The sequence below is a fragment of the Polypterus senegalus genome, chromosome 1 (genome assembly GCF_016835505.1).
Source record: "Polypterus senegalus isolate Bchr_013 chromosome 1, ASM1683550v1, whole genome shotgun sequence".
Taxonomy (NCBI): domain Eukaryota; kingdom Metazoa; phylum Chordata; class Cladistia; order Polypteriformes; family Polypteridae; genus Polypterus; species Polypterus senegalus.
The window spans coordinates 202,927,279-202,947,531 of NC_053154.1; the positions used below are offsets into that span (position 1 = coordinate 202,927,279).

Genomic DNA, 20,253 nt, shown 5'->3' on the forward strand with positions numbered 1-20,253 from the left:
AAACACAAAATCACGTGAAAATTCACAGAGAGTTATAGCGCGTACTGACGCTGGTGGGCAGTCGTGGCTTTGTCTCGAGAGAGGTAAACAAGGGTAGCGTGTGCTGTTCTAGCACGTGAGTCGTATTCCAAACAAAGGTCGTATACTACGCAAAACTTTTCACATCCAAACAGGACGTAAGAAGTACTGCATGTGTTTTCACTCTTGGCAGGGAGCACATGTTACATTTTAAACTTATAGTCTTAAGGGTTCAATCCTAATTCCTTTACCACTAGGGCAAACTGTCCATAAATATTTGAGTGAGTATTACTACATCTTTAATACGTATCTTTAATGATATAGAAGTAGGTATAGTAAATCTGGAACCAGTTCAGCTGAAAAAGGAGGTACTGGATAACAGTTGGAAAGTGAACATACTGGATCCCCTACATCTTCCAGGAGCCAGCATTCTTATTTGTTTCCAAAACACAAAAAACATATTAGATATCCCACATATTTAATAAATACAGCCGTATGGTTAAACAAAAATATGTTTAATTAAAACAAAGTAGGACATTAAAATTGCCCTATTTCTGGTGTCAAGAACATTCCTAGTTTCCTTGTATTTTCCTGCTTTCCCTACAGACAAGGAACCCCCTATAAGGCAAGTCAAAAGTTTAATTAAAATATCCAATGGACATCACTCTGTAACTTTATCTTTTGGACATTTTTAAAGATGGTGAGTTGAAATGCTGCCAAAGTGGAAAGCAGCATTTCTTACACATTATATCTAATGTAATTTGAAGAAGAGGGACAGGTGATATACAGTAGAAAGGATGTAACAAAAGTGCAATGTCCATTTTAACATAGTAATTAACAGGAGAGTCAAAATGAGAATCTTAAAAGAACTGTGTTATGCATTTTATGGAAAGTCTTCTGCTGGCAGAACACATTTAGATCAAACCACTGCACTTTGTAAAGAGCACAGTAAACTGGTCGTAAAAATATATAAAGAACGCATAAAGCACTGGAAGTATTCCCTACAAAACTATTTTTGCTAATATGATTGACCAGCTGCAACACAATATCTTGTGTATACTGTATGAACGGGTATGGTCACTCTCAATATTCTGTGTATAAGTAAATATGAATACTGCATGTGTTTATATTTTATTAATCTATATGTATTAATCTACAAAACCTATACTGTATATTTTGGCTACCTTTTTATTTTTGTATTTTGAAAGGGGAATGCAACAAAAATATATATATAAAAAAAACTTCCATCCATGTCCTTTTACCAAACTCACTTAGTAAAACTTCATGTCTGAGAAGAGTTGATACTCATTCAAACAGAATTGGGTATGAAGAAGGGACCATCTCTGGACCGGTTACCAGTCAATAGTGTGGCACTCTAATCCACATTCCTATAGTCATGCATAAAGGGTCAATGTGGAGCCATCAATTCACCTAACACAAACCTGGACAAGATCCATTTGGATGCGCATTCCAAACTGATGGTAGCAGAATTTAATACCATTTGACTTGTGTAGCACTTACTACTGTACCACCTTATTACCACCAGGAAGCCATAAATGTTTCTATCTGTGCTAGTATATCTTAATAAAACTGTTTTCAGCCTAACGTGAGGAATATGTCCATTATTTCCACTCAGATCCTAGCACTTGTATTTTCCATATGTTGTTTATTTCTGTCCCGCTTACCTTGTGTGTGTTTTTGTCTGCTGTGGCATTGCCTTTAATTAGAGATGACAGGGTTATTTGGCCTGTTGTTACCCAAGCAACATTTAAAGAAACATGTTGCCACAGATTCTTTCTAGAGACATTTTGCATTCTTTTTTTAGATCCCCTTTTATGTTTTGCCTTTTGTAATCCTTCTTTGTAAGGTCTGTAGTCTTTTGATTTTTACATCTCTTTTTTGTTTTTTTTCTGACTATTCATTTTAGTGTTTACAATTTGTATTTTTGTATTATGGACTTTGACTAATAGTTTTGTTATCATTTTTGTTTCTCAATGTCAGGGTTTCTGTTCTGTTTCTGTTTGAATTGTGAACATTTGAATTCATTTTAAAATTTTTGTATTTTGCATTTTGGTTTCTGAATTTTAAGTAATTATGTCTTTTTGGGCAATGGTTTGTTTTGCCTTCTGATTGGGGTCAAACTGTAAGCACAGGCAAAGTAAAAGTCAGAAAAGATGGACTTGAACCTAGTTTTGCAAAATTTGACATGCTTATATGGATTTTTAATAAATTCAAAAAGTCAGAAAAGCTGACAGTCTTATTATTCTACAAAACTGCTTTCATAGTGTTGTGAAATGGCTGCCCAGGCCACTTGGCCATGCTCATTGCATCTTGGACCAGCACCTCATCATTACATTGAAACCATGCTACATCCTCCATATATATAATACAAAATGAAAAATAAAGAGCAGAAATAAAAACATAGACCTGTGTTAAACCCTAAACCTGTTGGGGAGCTTAATTATAATATTTTCCTAAATTCATCGCTTGGGCTACCATCTTACCAATATTGTAGACATTAAAAACTTGACTAGCATATCTTACTACTCCATACTGTCTGCAGGAAGGCTACTATTCTTCCCAATGTGGCTGAATCTTATTTAAATGGACCAAGACTTTCATTCTTTGTTTTCTCATTTGCGCTGCATTTGTTCACTGATGTTTTTATTTTTACAGTACATGTCCATACCCTAAGGCTAAAACAGATTTCAGTATTATCTGTTTTAGTTACTTGAAAAGGCAAAAGCAACTATTGTTGTAATACTAAAATGACAAAATGCATCCTAGAATTCCCAGCTAATAATGCAATTGAATATTATCAGCTGAAATGCATCAAATATTCAAGCACAGTTTGAATCTGCCTTATTTTATTCTATTTGTGAATATTGTCACACACGTGTGAATAGGAGGCAGCGGAAGGGCTTAAAGAATATTGGTAACACATCTGCCCAGGTCCCCTGCAGACCTTTCCCGGGAAATCCCACCAGGAACCTCTGCCTCAACTCAGAACACGTCACATCTGGTCCTGGCCCCCGAGGACGACATCACTTCCCCCAGACCTCCTATAAAGCCTCACTCCCTTCCTCGGGAATTCAGTTCTGTTTTGGACACAGTCTTGGTCTTACAGTTCTTACAGTTCTTTACTTTTGCATGGGTAGCTGACCCAAACCTTTCCCATGTCTGAAGTCTCGTCTTGTTACAATATGTAGACCTGAACAACTGAACTCATATAAAATGAAACTGAACTTTTTGCCTACGAAGTAGATTTATTGAAAAGTGATGCCATAACTTGGGGTTTGTTTCTAGTCGAAATCGATACATTTTACATTCAAAACATTAAATCAAACCCATTCTTTGCATGTAAGACACAATTTCATATACCTATCTAATTCAAGTAAATCACTCTAGCCACAATATTTTGATCAAATGCACTGTGTTAATGATCCAAAACTCTCTTGCACTACATAAACAGAGAGAATATATTTCACATAATGTGCAAGTAATTAATCCTGGAATCATTTATATAAATTTGGAAATGATATATTCAACAATGAAGTCTCCTGTTTAATTCTATAACCATATTTATTCCCATTCTGAATCCCCTTCAAGGATATCCTTCTTTATCCTTTCGTCAGACTATACACTTGTGGCATAGCTGATCAAGGCCACGATAACGGTAACGTTATGCATGTCTGACAAGACTGAATGTCCTGTATTTCTGATGCTCTCGGTACTTCAGGTTTTCTCTGTGGTACTACTGGTTTGTAGATTCGCACTTCAAGTTCATTTTTAAGATGTTGTTATATTTGCGTTCAAAGAAATGTGTATTGTGCTATACAACACTCCCAGGCTCCAGAGACACAAGAAAATATAAGAAAAGGATACCTTCTTTGACACAGAACAATTGTTAAGAAGGTGACACAGATTAGAAGAAAATTCCATTCTGCACATTTTTATGGACGGAATGATGACTAACACTTAGGCAGTAAGCCACAGAAACCTCCCGTCACACCTCCTGAGTCCTAAATTTGATTCTAGAATAGAGACAGCTTTGGCGCTCAATTTGCTTGCTTTTCCTGTATCCATTTTCTCCACTGGATCTAAAAACAATTCATTTCATTTAGTTACAGTGTCTAGCTCAGGCTTCTCTCACCTTATTTCTGAGAAATCTGTTTCCATCAGATCTTACAAGATCTACATGACCCATTCCAAAGAAGGAGTACATCTAAACATTTAATAAATCCTTGTCATTTGTCACTTCGTCATTTGTCATTTGAACCTACACAAGACAAACATAAAGATGACATGTACAAATGAATAAAATCATGTTAACATTCATATTACAGAATAAAGGAAGAAACAGTACTCACAGATAGTGTTTTTGGACGTCCTGCTCACTGAGATGTGGGCATGGGTGCTACTCTTAAAATGACTACAGAACCTCAACTAAAACTGACCATAATACAAGTACTATGTACATACAAGTGTCCAATTCTTAAACTAACAGGATGACTTCCAGTAACTTCATTGGAGATATTAATATTTTTAGTATGAAACAAATGGATTGATAGAGCCTGAAGGGTTATAAGAGTTGATTGACTAAGTCTGTTAAGTAGAACAAGAAGGTGGTCATTGAAAAAAAACAAAAAACATTTAAACCTTTATAGTTGGGATCCAGGTGAATCACACAGAAACTTACAGTGCCAGAATGATTAAATAGAGATATAAAGTAATGGAATATTCATACAGTATATTTTTACAGTATTATGATACAGGGTTTAGGCGTCTTATACCTTTGAATAAAAGGATCATGTGAGAAATGGAAGGTCTTTTTGATTACTTTTTTAAATTTTATTTTATCAGAGGCAGTCAAAAGAGATAACAGTTATCTATATGGCTTTACCTTTAGGTGGGCAGAGTGACCTACAGATGAAGGTAGGAGATGATGAACTACAAGATTTGATGATTTACCAATGACATGTCAAATGAGCAGAGAATATGATTTACCTGCCAGTACTTAGTGTTTTGAAAAGAAATGTGTACTGAATAACTGCCATTCTATGCAGGCTTTGCACCCTGTGAGCCTACCGTATAGGTAATTTAATAACTAAAAGGAAGGATTTACTATAAGTAAATAAGTACAGTGGTACCTCGGTATACGCCCTTAATCCGTTCCAGATCCTTTGACTTATACCAAACAGGACGTATACCAAACAAATTTTTCCCATAAAAATAAAGAGAATATGATTAATCCGTTCCCATGAAAAAAGATCCTATTGTTATTGGCATATTATACATTGATGGGGTTGCATAAAATAATTTAAACACTGCTTAATACTAAAATACATAAATACAAAAGCAATTAGATAAAATAAATGAAAATTTAACCTCACTTGACTTTTTAATAATGTCTTTGTTTTTCACAATCGTAATAATAATAATAATAATTCTTTGCATTTATATAGCGCTTTTCTCACTACTTAAAGCGCTTACAATTGCAGGTTATGGGCCTTGCTCAAGGGCCCAACAGAGCAGAGTCCCTTTTGGCATTTGGCAACCTTCTGATTGCCAATGCAGATCCCTAGCCTCAGAGCCACCACTCCGCCTAGATACGTAGATCATAGATCGTAAATACCGTCGTTCTCGGCATACGGTATGCAGCAGCCAAGTTCTGGATACGCATGCCACCATCATACTTTTCAACAATCAATTCAAATTTACGCGAAAAAACACAAAATCACGCGAAAATTCACCGAGTTATAGCGCATACTGACGCTGGTGGGTAGTCGTGGCTTTGTCTTGAGAGAGGTAAACAAGGGTAGCGCGCGGTGTCCTAGCATGCGAGTCGTATTCCAAACAAAGGTCGTATACTAAGCAAAATTTTTCACGTCCAAACAGGATGTATACCAAAAAAATAACAATTTGGACTGGATTTGTATTTGTATGTGGTAATAATCCATGCCCCATCTGTACAGACTTTTTTCAAAGCATGGCAGGATCTAATCAGTAATATTTTAAAATAAGCTCATAAAGCACAGAGAATTTATTAATTTAGGTACGTTTACAAGCCTTAAATTTAACGCCGTTTGGCTTGCTCTCTCTCTCAGGGGTGGGGATTGATCTGTTCTTAACTCAATTTTTCTTTTTGTAAAAACTTGATTGATTTGTATGGATTGCAATAAAATTAATAAAGAAAAAAAAATAATAATCCATGCCCAACTAAACTGCCTGCAATATACACCACTCGTCGTGAATGAAAAGGCTCAACCAAGAAAGTATTATATAATATTTTGCTGCTGCAAAACATTTTTAAATTAACTCATTTAACAGCGTTAATTTATAAATAGTTTAGACAAGAATTTCACATCTTTAATGACCTTCATAATTCAGCAAGTCTTTTACTCTCAAAAAATTCATTTTGAATGATCTTTGCTGTAACAGCTACATTCACACTGAGTGTTGAAGCAAATACAGTATGTGGTTTAGAAGAAAGACTCTTATATGGACAAGCAGGAATATGAAGTGAACTCAACAACGAGAACGAAAGAGAAAAGAGTCATCTTACAAATCCAAACAAAACACAAACTTTTTAAAAGCCTTTCTAGCCTAGCAAAAAAAAATGATTTAGATACAGTGTAAGAAGGAGAAAGATTATAAGAAAGGCATATCTGGGGGAAAAGTATGGTTAAAGTGTAATAGAAGCGGTTTTTACCTGCCATTTTTACATAAGGGTTGCCTATCAATTATGATGTTAAAATAAGAACATTGAGAATGAAGTTCATTAGCACTAGTCATAGATAAAAATGGTCTTCAAAGTCCTAACAGCTTGTTAGATGGTACTGTGACAACAGGACGTCTTTAGCTGAAGTATCATGGAACATATAAGATAAAGGTTATATAAGAATTAAAAAAAACCCTTTGTTAAAGTTTAGATTAATTTTCTAATCCAATATTTTGGATAAAACATTAGAGAAGTGTTGAATAGATGAGGAAGAAAAACACATCACTGCACAATTTACCTCTTTTCAGCCAAGACAAGATTAAAGGGCACATGCCACTCAATCTGCGTGTACTGTAATTGAAAAGGTGTAAGATGACGCTTTATGGCCACTGGACAGGTCTCAGAAATAACTCACGTATTTGTGCATTATAATAGAAACTTGTCATCTCCTTGGTGTGATCCCCACTTTCACCTGTCCTTTCATGACTAGGGTATCAAACCCAAGTAAGTAGCAAAGAGATGAATAGAATTTGATGGCATGCAATTTTATTTAAAAAGATTAAAATAATCTACTCTGAAAAAAAAGCCCCTACGGCTTTTGAAGAGTTTTATTGTAAACATGGTTTTAGCACATCACAACTTAGTGGACTATACATTAATTCATATTTCCATACATTACATGACTCTGGGGTTCCTCAGCAGTTTTATTAAAAGCCAAATTAAAGAAAATTTTAGACAGTCAGTGATGTGACAGAATGTTTATATATGAATAAAATATTGTCACCATCACCAAAGTGTGCACTCAAAGCCTCCAAAAATATGAAGAAAATAAGACACAGAATAGCCTTCCACAAAACTGCCATGTATGGAGAACTATAGAGTGTGACGGCTTTTAAAAGATTTTTGATTTTGATTTGATATGCTTTCTCTGCTCTTATATGATACACATGATGAGGTGTGCAGGCTTGTTTACTGCATTTTAGCTACAGCTGAATGACTGTGTGTGTTGAGTCAATTCCAGTGTAACCTCAAGCTAAATGTTTATTGTTTAAATAACTGACAGAAGGTATCAGAACGTTTGAAATAATACAAAGAAAAAGAGCACTTAGACTAATTACATCTTTATTACTGTTACTTTAATATTGTTGCAATTCAAAGTTACTGTACATTCTGGAAGAATTCTCTCTTATCAGGGTATTCCCAAGACATGATACGCTTAATCTCTGTGTCTCAAACGCAGGTCATCCAGAACATAATTTGCTTCTTGACTGTTATAACAACATGTGAGGTAGACTACACAAATTAAGGAATCGTTCCTATTCAGTGGCAGTGAGCACAAGACAAAATTAACCCTTGAATGAAAACAAATAACCTATTAATAAAAATCCCTGTATATAAACACTCTCATTAATTTACTAATTAATAAATAATGTATTATATTTAAATGAATTTTAGGGGTTTGTCAAAATCCTTTAGGTTCGAATCTCAGCAGTCTTGTGGAATTTACCCATTTTCCATGTGTCTGCATGACTTTTTCTCCAATTATTCTGGTTTTACGCCCAAATGTCAAGCACAGGAGAATTAATTTAATGGTCAACTTTAAATCAGCCTACTCTGGGTGTGCTAACTGATGGAATAGATCCCCGTCCACTGTTTAGTGCTTGATAAAGGTAAAGTCAGTACGGCTCTGGCTTCAAAGACCCTGAATTGTACTATGCAGGCTCAGTACACTAATGAACGTTTGGTATAATACTTTATGTGTCCAATACATATTGACAAGAGGATTATTACAATAACTTGCTGCTTATGTTCATTATGCTGCATAATTTTATAAACGTCCAAAACCTTTCTTTCTATGGTTTTTACTGGACAGCATGGAAGGAATCGTCACCTGCTGAAACAGAGGAAGTCTAGGTCTGCCCTAAACCTGAATATTTGAATGCCTTTGCTTTATAGTTATGTGTTTTCTGGTGCCTTTACAAATGGAAGTACACACCTTGCCTCTGTTGTGGTTTGGATCGACTCTAACATATCGGGAAAAGCTACTGAGTTATACAACGTGAATGTATTAATGTTAATATATGAATGTAGGTGGTGATTGTCGAACAACATAAAATTTACTCTGAGTTACCATATAAAGGATAAAATTAAAATGCAAGGTTGTTGCTAAGTAAGGTACCATGTTTTTTTTCAGGCTAAGATATTAAGAAGAATTAAACTACTTTTAAAATGAGTATTTGGTCTGAACTTCCTCACACCGATGCCAGATGCATAATATGGCCAGAATACACACAAGTGTTAATCCAGCCATCCATTTTCCAACCTGCTGAATCCAAACACAGGGGTCTGCTGGAGCCCATCCCAGCCAACACAGGGCACGAACCAATCCTGGGCAGGGTGCCAATCCACTGCAGGACACACACAAACCACACACTAGGGCCAATTCAGAATCGCCAATCCACCTAACCTGCATGTCTTTGGACTGTGGGAGGAAACCCATGCAGACACGGGGAGAACATGCAAACTCCACCCAGGAAGCGAACTCGGGTCTCCTAACTGCAAGGCAGCAGCGCTACCACTGCGCCACCGTGCCGCCCAAGTGTTAATCAAAATGTAAAAGTAATATACAGTACATGTAAAATCAATTAACTTGACTGCTAATAATCATACCTGCTTAAACAACTCTACAAGAGTTAAGGTGTAATCATTTTAGCCTCTACTAGATTTACAGAAGAATAAAATCACACATCTAAATTGGCCCTAGTGTGTGCTTGGTGTGTGGGTGTGTTTGTGTATGTGCCCTGCGGTGGGTTGGCACCCTGCCCAGGATTGGTTCCTGCCTTGTGCCCTGTGTTGGCTGGGATTGGCTCCAGCAGACCCCCGTGACCCTGTGTTCGGATTCAGCGGGTTGGAAATTGGATGGATGGATAAAGTCACACAAGAGTGCAAATGTATTAGTGAGAAAATGGCATACAAAAAAACTCATATTTCGTGGAAACACAATTGGAAGGAATCTGGAAGAAATGGAGGAACATGCAAACTCGCCACAGATAACCACTAGTATTTTCTAACTTTGGTATCCATTCAGCCTACATGTTGATTTCTAAAATGATTTAATATTTTCGTGAAATATAAATTGTCTTCTTATTTACCATTGTATTGCTATTATTTTTCGTTTGAGGACATCTTGATAAGTAGTTCTATCAGCATTGATAAATAATTCATACATCACAGACACATTCTATTAATTTTTCCTTTGGTCATTATTTCAATGTCAGTCAAGCCCAATATCAACATTAAACGACATTACTTTGAAATTACATATTAAATGGAATCTTCCATAAATTAATGTGTGCAATAACACCACAGACTATTGATAACAAATCAACAAACTGTACTTGTGCTAGAGCATTGATCACCAGAAACATACATCAGTCAAAAAAAAGCCCTCAATATTTTGGTGAATTTCACCTGGTTTCTAATTCATTTTGAATGTTAACTATAAAAATGTTGACAGAGCTAACAGAGATGCATCATCAAACTACTGCAAATGGTTTTTCAAAGAAGAAGTGACAATATGAAAAATGGAAGCACAGATAAAACGGCTTGTAGATTGTCTCTGGTGGTATATTGCAATTATCATTTTAAAGAAAAGTAGAAATCGTTTAAGCATTCTTAAACTGCAGAAACTGCTTTATCATAGTTGAACTTAATTCATATATACAGTTTACACACTTTAAGCCAAAAGAACCTGGACAGATAATCATTTTCAGTAAATACTGTACTCTTTTACTTGTGCAATGCAACGAAACAGTAACATTTTTGAACAGCATAGCTTAATGTTTACACGATGCAAACAATTTAGATTATATTACACATTTGATTGCTTTAATACATGGGTGATAGTAAAAGGCAACAACAGAAGCACCAAGTAAGCATACAATACTACTAACCAAGTCTCTTCTAGTAAATTTAATAGCATGCTTGTGGCACAAATTTTGGGCATAGCTAAAAAGATCTGACTGCAGATAATAAAATGCTAATATATATATATATATATATATATATATATATATATATATATATATATATATATATATATATATATATATGATGGCTGGCTACGAAGGGATCTCTCCTTGAAATTTCAAGTCTGTCTTCAGCCAGCATATGATCTTGAGGAAGTTGCTGAAGATGTATGGGCTCTTTTTCAACAAGTGAGTGAGGTTACAGAGATGTCTATAAAACTGCACAGAATTCTGTATACATCAAGCTAAATTCAACAGCATTTTTCACTCTTCAGAGCAAGGTAATTGATGTCGTATGGAGCTTTACCTATCACATCAGTTTAGAAAACCCAGCCACTGAACACTGAATTTAAATCTTGTTTATTCACAGTTCAGTTCAGTTTACAGGCTTGGATCGTGATGTTGTTTTTGTGTATTGGATCTGCTAGTGACTTGGTACAAGGTCATTTCTTAATATATTTTGTTATTTTCACAGCTTTAAATAGATTTCTACACCAGTGCCCCAGTGCTAGTAAGAAGTGACTGCAAAATTCATAAAGCCACTATAGACAAGTAGAAAGTAGTAAAAAAAAAAACCTCAAGTACCTAATTATTTCTGTTTAGTAAGAATAAAAATGGACAATATTTAATTGCCAATGCAGTACTAATGTAATATTACTTGTCTATGACGTAATAACATTAAGCATTAAATATAAAGAAAACACTTTCTTAGAGCAAGCTTTAATAATGCTGAAAATAATCAAAGAAGAATAAAATAACAATACAAAAAAATGTTCCTTCTGCTCAGAAGCACATTTTTTATTTTTTACTATAACTGGTGTTTTAATAGTAGAAATCTCATAATACAAATTATTTAAAGAAAAAAAATGAAATTGCATATTTGAATCATTCGCATAAATTGATGTTTGCCCTAATTAATTATATGCAAGAAAGCGTCATGCTGTGTGTTTTGTTTCTGTGAGTTACAAGGCAAGGTGAACACCACATTTCATTTTGGCTCATTTCATTTTTTGATGAGATCAAGTGTAACTAGCAGCAGAATGGCTCACTGAGCACTGCTGTTGTTGGCCCCACTTTGTTGTCTCCAATGTATTCACCCATTTTCCAAAGTTTTCCATTACAGAGTCTAGATGAGCTCTATTCCTTTCCAGCAAAACCTGGTGCACTGGATGGAATGCCAGCCTATTGCCGTGTCACACCACCACAGTGATTCATACGGGGAAATTCAAAAACGTAGCTTATCTAACATGCATGTCATGTCTTTGGGATGTGTAACCAGAGAAAATATTCATCTAATGTCCTGAATATATTCAATTAACACTAAACACAGTGATCTAAATAGTTACCCGGTTTATGTTCACATTAGATTAATGCTTAAATTATCCAGGGGTAGGCACAGGACAATTTTATTTTCTACTGTCTGCTTATTTGTCATAGTTGTTAGGCCTGCACTGTATACACTGTAAAAGTGATTGCAAAAGATTCAGTATTTCTCATTTATTCATTAACAGTAAAAATGTATTTCATCCATGTTAGAATTTGGAACATGAACTTGTTTGATGTGAACATGGCAGTTGCCCTTATGGCACAGATGTGTCAGCCTTGAAAGGAACTGAGGCTATCTTGTAGTTTCTCAGAACAGAAGCAGAAATTATGAACAGAGGAGAAACATTGGAAAAAACATATAGTATACATGTAGAAGATGGAATGCTGGGTGTACTGTGCAAAAAATAAAGTCAATAATTAGCCGTCATGATTTATGCTTTAATTGGTTATGCAAGCATATGTATAATTTTGCTATGTTTCAATATTTTACATATTAATTTTCCATTCATATACTGACACATACATTATACAAGTATTTAAGCTTGTACAGAATATATGAGATGTTACAGGAACAGGAGAACAAGGCTGTTTGAAATGTAAACACCCAATGAAAGCCAGGAGGTCTAGAAATTACTAGAAATTCTGGTTACAGCTGAAAAGAGAACATACTGTATATGAAATGGTATCAATTAATTGTGCAAATTTAGTAAAAAAAATACTTAAATAAGGTGAAGAGGTGTGTAGGTAAGATTTGCTGGTACATGTGTCTTCATGAGCCATGGGGGCTTTTGACAGCCTGTGACAATAAATGCCCATCTTCCAGCTTTAACAGAGACTCTTGTTTGATGATGTTGGTGTAGTGCCTTCACAGCTGTTTTTTCCAAGTTAAAGCAGCATTAAAAGCCTCTCTAATTTCCGTGTGTTCTTGCTTTCCACCACCTGATGTAAGGAGTGTGTGGGTGTTTTTGGGCTAGCATTAGGCTTGAGATAAAAGAACTTAGTTTTCAGGGAGCATGCGAGGCAGAACAATCAAGGGCTGTTCTTCTTCTTAAACTTACCTTTAATTTGTTGAAGGTTTTATAAACATGTATTGTTTTCTTGTTTTTTTTTTTAAACGTTAGTCTGGCTAGAAATAACTATATTAACCATTCAGACACTGAGCCACAAATGAGAAAAAATCACATAGTTACATAACAAACCAGTCCCTGGTCATGTATGATTTCAACGTGAATACCTGATCCATGCAAATACAGTACTGCATGCTTAATGGGTGGCATTTTCATGGAGAAGCAGAATGTAAATTCAGCTTCATTCTGAAGACAGCACACTAAAACAAATCACTGTATCTATTATCAACTGTATCTTCTAAAATAGGCTGTTTTTTTTCTAGAAAGCCTTTCCAGAGGTTTAGACCCAGCTAGACCTACATACTGTAAATGAACACTAATCCATCAAACAGTATAACCACTAACTTTGGGCATAGGCCCTGTATCAATGTAATGTACACTGTAAAAGTGAATCCACATGAATATAGGGAAAACATTCACTATCTGCCAAAGAGGTATCCTAAGCAGAAATTTGTGATTTTTATCTGATAAATCTAAGACTTTTAAGTATCTATTTTCAATACTCTGTAACTGTAGCGTTTGAGTAACCATATTCTACCAAGAAGCGATACTGCACCTCTTGATGAGCCGATCAATTTCAGTGATATTAAACTAGGTCTTAAATGACCAGGATACCTGGTATCTGTAAGATAATGTGAAAAGAAGATGCAAGACCTAAATGGAAGACTCTTCATTCTTTAGGTTATTCTTATTCAGTACTTATGAACTTTGTATGTTAATCAGAAACTACAAATATAGAATAAAACAGAGATACAGCATACATATACAGAGAAAAGGAATTTTTCAGGTCCATCAAGGCATCATGCATTAAGGAATAAGCTGTTTGATGGAAAATGAAACTAAAATCCAATATCGAAGCCTATTTTGAAAGCACCACAAAGACCAGAATAAATAAGGAATAAAAACATTTTAATTAATCTCCTTTCCCATAAAATATTTATGTTTTTGATTTGTAGAGAATAGATGTTTTGGTCGTTGAGTAATAAGAACATCACGTGAACACCTAATCTATTGGTAGAATCTCAAAGAAAGCTTTGCAGTCTGCAGTCACGGACCACTACACCCAACAGATCCCTCCTGCCTGATTCAGCTCCTCAGCTGACAAATTGTGATTACCATGAATGTAGTAACTGGAATAGGACATGATATCTGAGATGAATGACATCCAAAAAACAAGTGTGCAACACCTGCAACATGACACGATCCCTTACAAAACAGATGTGAGCGTTGTTGAGTATACAACTAGAGAGGCAGTCTTCTTCAAGGACTGATTAGGCATCTGAGAACCATGTTTTTAGATGTTGGCAAGATCGGCCTCTACAGCAGTGATGCCTATGGCAGGATCAGCATACAGTAGACTTTAACATGAAGGAGAAGATCATGCTCTATTCAGTTACAATTTTAACATCTAAAAGAACCAGACTGGGGTTGTGAAGCCTTTGGCCATAGAGACAGGTACACATTACATCAAATGGAATTTAAGGCTTCTGAATCAGAATCTAGATTTGTGAAACTATAATGATTACACAAAGAGCCACATACTGTTACTGATCGATCAGATGAGAAATTTTAATTAATATACAACACATTGAACAATGTAATATAAGATTAAGGAATTTCCTTTATTTCAAAATGATTTACCTGTCTATTTGTTATAGAAATAAAAATGGCTTTATTTGAATAATGAAACCCCATTTTATTTTGCCATCAATCATAGATTCAAAATGGCAAAAATAAACTATCAAAAATAAATTCTGATGTCTAGTACAGCAGTTCCTCAAGTCAAGAACATTCCAGCAAAACTGTGGGAAAATTTTATAAACCTCTTTAAATTTAAGCTCAAAAATACAGACACGTTTACTGTATTATTGGTTAACATATGGGATGAACAAGGATGGGTTACTTGAATGTTGGGGAACCCCTGCTGCTGCACAGAGGACTAAAAGAATTCAGACAGATGTGGAAAGGGTTTTACTTGGTTCAAGCAGTTGATTATATGTTGTGCTGTCCTATATGCCTTTCTCAGAAAGGTTCTAACAAATTAATATTATGACGATCACAATCCCTCTGCCGTAAGTAAAATAAATACAAGGAATACCAAACTTACCATTAACAAAATAACTCATTAAATAAAAAAGTGAAGCACTGAGTGTATGCATGATTATGGCGGTCAGAAATGCAACATTTTAAATCAACTCTCAGTCAAAAACCATAAGTTGAAACATGTATTCTTTCTCCGGTGGTACAATGTTATTGTTTAAGGCTTATAAAGAGTTACAAATAAGAACATACTGTATTAAACAAAAATAAGGACTTGTTATTTTACAAAAATAGGTAAACCAATTCTGGTTTGCAATAAAAAAGTGCTTTCTAACAAGTCATATTCTCTAAATCAGCTGGACATAGTACAATGAATGAAATGTTATTTTCAGGCAGCACCATAAACAACAGTTATAAGATAGGCCCCTGGGAAAACCAATTTTAAGGCAATGGGAAATGTAGCACATTGCATGTGGGATCAAAACCTAAGATAGTGGACAGAAACAGCAAAATCAGCCTCGACGGATTAGCTGCTGTCAACAATGGACCAAACAACAAATGCAGCTCAGCAGCTGCCAGGGAATGTATGGAGCATTGAATAAAGAAACTGGCACTATAATTATGCAAATGAATACTATATAGTGAATACATAGAACACAAAATCTGTGCACACTGAGGTACCATTTTTTGTCACGTAAAATATTAATTGGAAATATTTTTCATTCTCAGTAAACAGTAAGTTTATATAAAATATGATTGATTAAACTTCCATTCATAATCCTGGCTAGATCATACACTCCTGAAAAAAAGCAATACTTTAATTGCACTGTACTGAGTTGTGCAGTTCCTCGTATAAAATATTGCTTCTGTAGTCTTTGAAAAGGTTCCTAATATGTGGACAAAACAGCAATATTTAATGCATAGTAGGTTACCTAGCAGCATACACACAGATGAAGAAAATCTGAGCTTAGCCTATGTTATTGTATGCAGCCAGAGTCCTTTTAAAATCGTTCGCATTTCACAAATCTGTTACCATCAATTCAATGGCGTTTTTTAAAACCTGTTGAGGATTGTAATAAATAAGGGTTCTTTCGAGAACCTTCTTGTGGATGGTTGTTTTGGGAACCAAAAAATTTTCTTCAATGGCAGGGCTTTGAAGACTACCTTCATTTTCATGCATGTACTCCAGGAGAATTTTTGTTCTGCAATGCTACGTTTCTGAAGACTACACCAATGGACCAGTGGCCATGTACTTCCTCAGCCTTGTATTATCCACTTGGACTGGAAGATAACAGATAGTATCTGAAGTTGCAAGCAAGCCCTAGGAATCACATACTAATTTTGTTATTTGGGAGCTTTTGAAGACAGGTGCTAAACTGCTCAGGGAAAGCAATATATTCTGAAAGCAAGGGTGGGTAAAGATTAAAAAAAATCCTATTATCAAGACAGAATCATTGTCATTACCCAGACCTTCATTGGTCTATATATATGTTCTAAAAGTACCGACCAAGACTGTTGCATAACATACTTATTTTTATTTTTGTGTACATGTCTGTGTGTCTGTATGCATATATATATATATATATATAGTACATGAATTACACAAAAATCCCTTAAAAGGAGAAGGGCAACCAAGATAAATAAAGACAACTTTGAAAAGTGAAAAAAATTCACATAAATCAGCCACCTCAGATTTTTGCCCAATTTCAAACCATAAAACTTTAAAAAATACAAAGATATTTACAAAATTGTTAATTTCAACTCAACAATGTCTAGATTTGTATTTGTTCAATATCAATTATAAGATTGGATTTTTAAAAAGCTATATTATATAGAAGCAAGTAATATTTAAAAATAGTCACAAAGGGAAAAGTGCAGTCGGCTCACAGGTTGTGTTTGGATTCCTGTGTTTTGATTATTGCAGAATTCCTCCTGATACTGCCATTTTCCAGGGTCTTAGTTTCCTTTTAATATCCTAAAGACATATAGGTGTGTTCACAAGTGTATCCTGCGATTATATATATATGTGTGTGTGTATGTGTGTGTATACGGTGAAAGGGAAAGCAATAGATTTTTTATCTATCTGCAATATCTGTTATTCATTTACGTATTCTATGGATCAATATTTTTACATAATATTTATGTAATGTTTATACCATCACGGTTTTAGCAGCTTAAACAATTTCTCAAATGTATAATTTATCAGCATTTTCGGTTGCTTAACTACTTCTTTAGCGGCGCTTGTTTTACTCGCTTTGTAAGGCCGATTTCGAGCGGGATCATTTCATTACAGCAGATGACCAGTCTCGAGAGACTTAGTGAAAATCCATATTTACAAAGTATAAAAAAGCAAAAAGCCTCATAAGAAAAACTCGAGCTTATGAATGGCTGTAGCTTCTATTCAGTTCTGTGCTGATCCAAGCACACCGAACAAAACCGAAGAACGGGTTTTGAAGGAAATAAAATTAATACCAAGTAAGATATTCGATTTGCATTTTATATATTCATTTCATTTTTTAAGAAAACAGAAAAGCATAGTAACATGTGGTTAAGGTAAATTTTATTTTTATACGTTACAGCTTTAATAGTTCCTTTGCTTTGCTCTAGAATGAAGACTAGCTGCGAGTGAAAGTCAATCAGCACTGGACAGCGACAGCAAGGTAAACAAGGCTAGCGGGTGAGAGGAGGACTTCAACAAACACAACGTGACTAAGGACGGGGCACCTGCTGCTCTTGACTTGCAGAGGAAAATGAGTATTATTAGCAATAATAGCAATAGTTTGAACATATGACTATTTTAAGGCGTTTATAAATACATATCCTTTCTATTCGGTAATAAAACGGATGGACAGATGGGTCTTTGGTAGACTGCGCAGCTGTTTCCCAAATAATTGACTTTTCTCAACGAATAATTTTAACCTTTCTTAACGACTACTACCTCTAACCCTACTACTCACCAATCTCCTCACACCCCGACCCCCCTCCCCCCTCAACACACAAACGACATAAACAAAGAGACAGGAAGGTGTTAGATATTGCCAATTCCTAATGGACTCAACCATCCATGCTTAATATAGCGGCAATTACAACACACAGCATTATTTTAAACGGTGTGTTTTCGAGAACCTAAACATTAACACATCTGTATGTGTTTGTCAGTATATATGTTTATGTATACCTCCATTTGATGTTTGTCATCAGTCACAAAATAGGATTAGTGCCCTGTAAAGCAGATGGGCTGGAGTAACAATTCTGACAAGGCTATTATTACCCAGTAAACCAATACACAAACTGCCACTTCAGTCCAAAGCGATTCCGTTGTCAAAATGCCGTAGTTACTTGCATTTGATCCTGGGTTTGCCATGTGCCACCAGAACACAACTCAGGTGCCACCCTTGTGCGTCGTTCATCAATGCACGCAAAACCCAGTTCGCAGTGTCACTTGAACCTGAACTCAGATTTTCACTTAGGGTGCAGCTACAACGCCAATTAAAACAAGACCATCTGCGTCTCCTGAACATTTAGTGACATTTATTCATTTCCACATGGTATTATTCAGTACTAATGGAATCCAAGCGTTCATTCTTTATGAAGCAGACACCAAGTGCAAACTAAACCCAGACAGAAAGCAGCACAGGAACACACATTCTGGCCGCTCCCCGACGTTTGCTTACCTTTGTGCATGCCTGTGTACTTGTCTTTGATGACCGTTAGCTCGTAGATTTTGCCGAACTGCTCGAAGATGGGTTTCAGGTCTTTTTCTTCCAGGTTCCTGGGGATTTGTCCAATAAAGAGTTTAATGGCATCCGCTTCCTTCATTGGGAATGACCAAAGAGATTAAGCTCAAATGAAAAATATATTTCAATATAAAAAAATTGGGCAAGCGCTATAAATAACCGGTCCCTTTTTGAAATTGCGCCCACAAACCGGGATTACTATTGCAATAAAAAATGAAGACTTGTAAATATGTGTGGCTGTTCCTCGGCCGCAAGTCCCCTGTTAAGTTTTGTGTCCAGGTCGCGGTGAGCGGCTCTGCTCTCCGGGTCACGTTCTTCTCACTTCACACTTAGCACCTCAGGCGCACTGATTCTTGTATGGCATTGACACGTCCCTTGTCCCCGATGTCTTGTTCTTTAGTGATCTGTGCTTTCCTTCCTTCCCTTCTCTCTTCCTTGTTTTAGACCCTCGTCCGCTCGCCTCGACGTGCGCTGCCTTCCCTCCTAATGGACCCTGAGGTCTGATTCAAATCCTTTTCTTTTTCTGAGAACAAAAACCCCTCCGCCTCCCCTTGAGCCATGACAAGCGGTGATGTCAGTGGCGGGGAGCGTCTACAAATTCACCACGAACTTAGCCCCGCGCACTGCTTCTCACCCGAGCTGTTTCAAGGCTGCGCAATGTATAAGCTAAAAGAACCGATTTTACCCTTTCATGAGAAAATAAATCAATAGTCAACGATTATGTAAGTCTTTATGGTGTGCGGTGCTGGATGTGACCGGGAGCCTCTAATTCACATGCCAGGATTGTAGCATTAAGCCTTGTATTAATAAGGTCAAACGAACTAGCAAGTGCAGTGGGTCAAAAAGCGCGTAACAAAGGGGTTATTTAAACAGAGCATCGAGCATTTATAACAAATTGTGCATTAGAAGCTTTCTACTAAATAGCAAAAGTGCCATATTTAGCATTATAAATATAACTTTCCATTAAAAATTTACCACCATAACTACATGGCATTCATAAATAAGTAAGCAATAAGCCGGTTTGACGTATTCCTCTTTGCCTTTTACAAGCAAATCAATCAATTTTTCCAGAGTAATTAAATTTGCACCGTGTCTACATAATTTTTACCCAAATACTCTGATTTCTTCTAAATCCAAAAAAGTGGAGGCATTGTTGGTAGAAGACTCCATATTGGCTTGCTATATTATTATCTATGTATTGTGATGAAATGACAACTCTCTAAGGATGGTATCTTTCTTAACTCTTATAACACTGC

At 35.8% G+C, this 20,253-nt stretch overlaps 1 protein-coding gene across 4 annotated transcripts in view; it reads right to left on the reverse strand.

The window, feature by feature from the left end:
* celf3a (cugbp, Elav-like family member 3a) overlaps positions 1–19,525 on the reverse strand; it is a 129,195-nt gene extending 109,670 nt beyond the window's left edge. For 2 of the 4 annotated variants that reach the window (XR_005635430.1, XR_005635431.1), the window contains exon 1: positions 18,935–19,524. Coding sequence is in view for 2 of the 4 variants with exons in the window: in XM_039767464.1 (XP_039623398.1) it covers positions 18,935–19,079 (145 nt within the window). In the remaining 2 variants the exon portion in view is untranslated. Of the gene's footprint in view, positions 1–18,934 lie in introns of all 4 variants that reach the window. The other 2 variants (XM_039767464.1, XM_039767448.1) reach the window with 2 other exon arrangements.
* Positions 19,526–20,253: the final 728 nt, after the last annotated feature.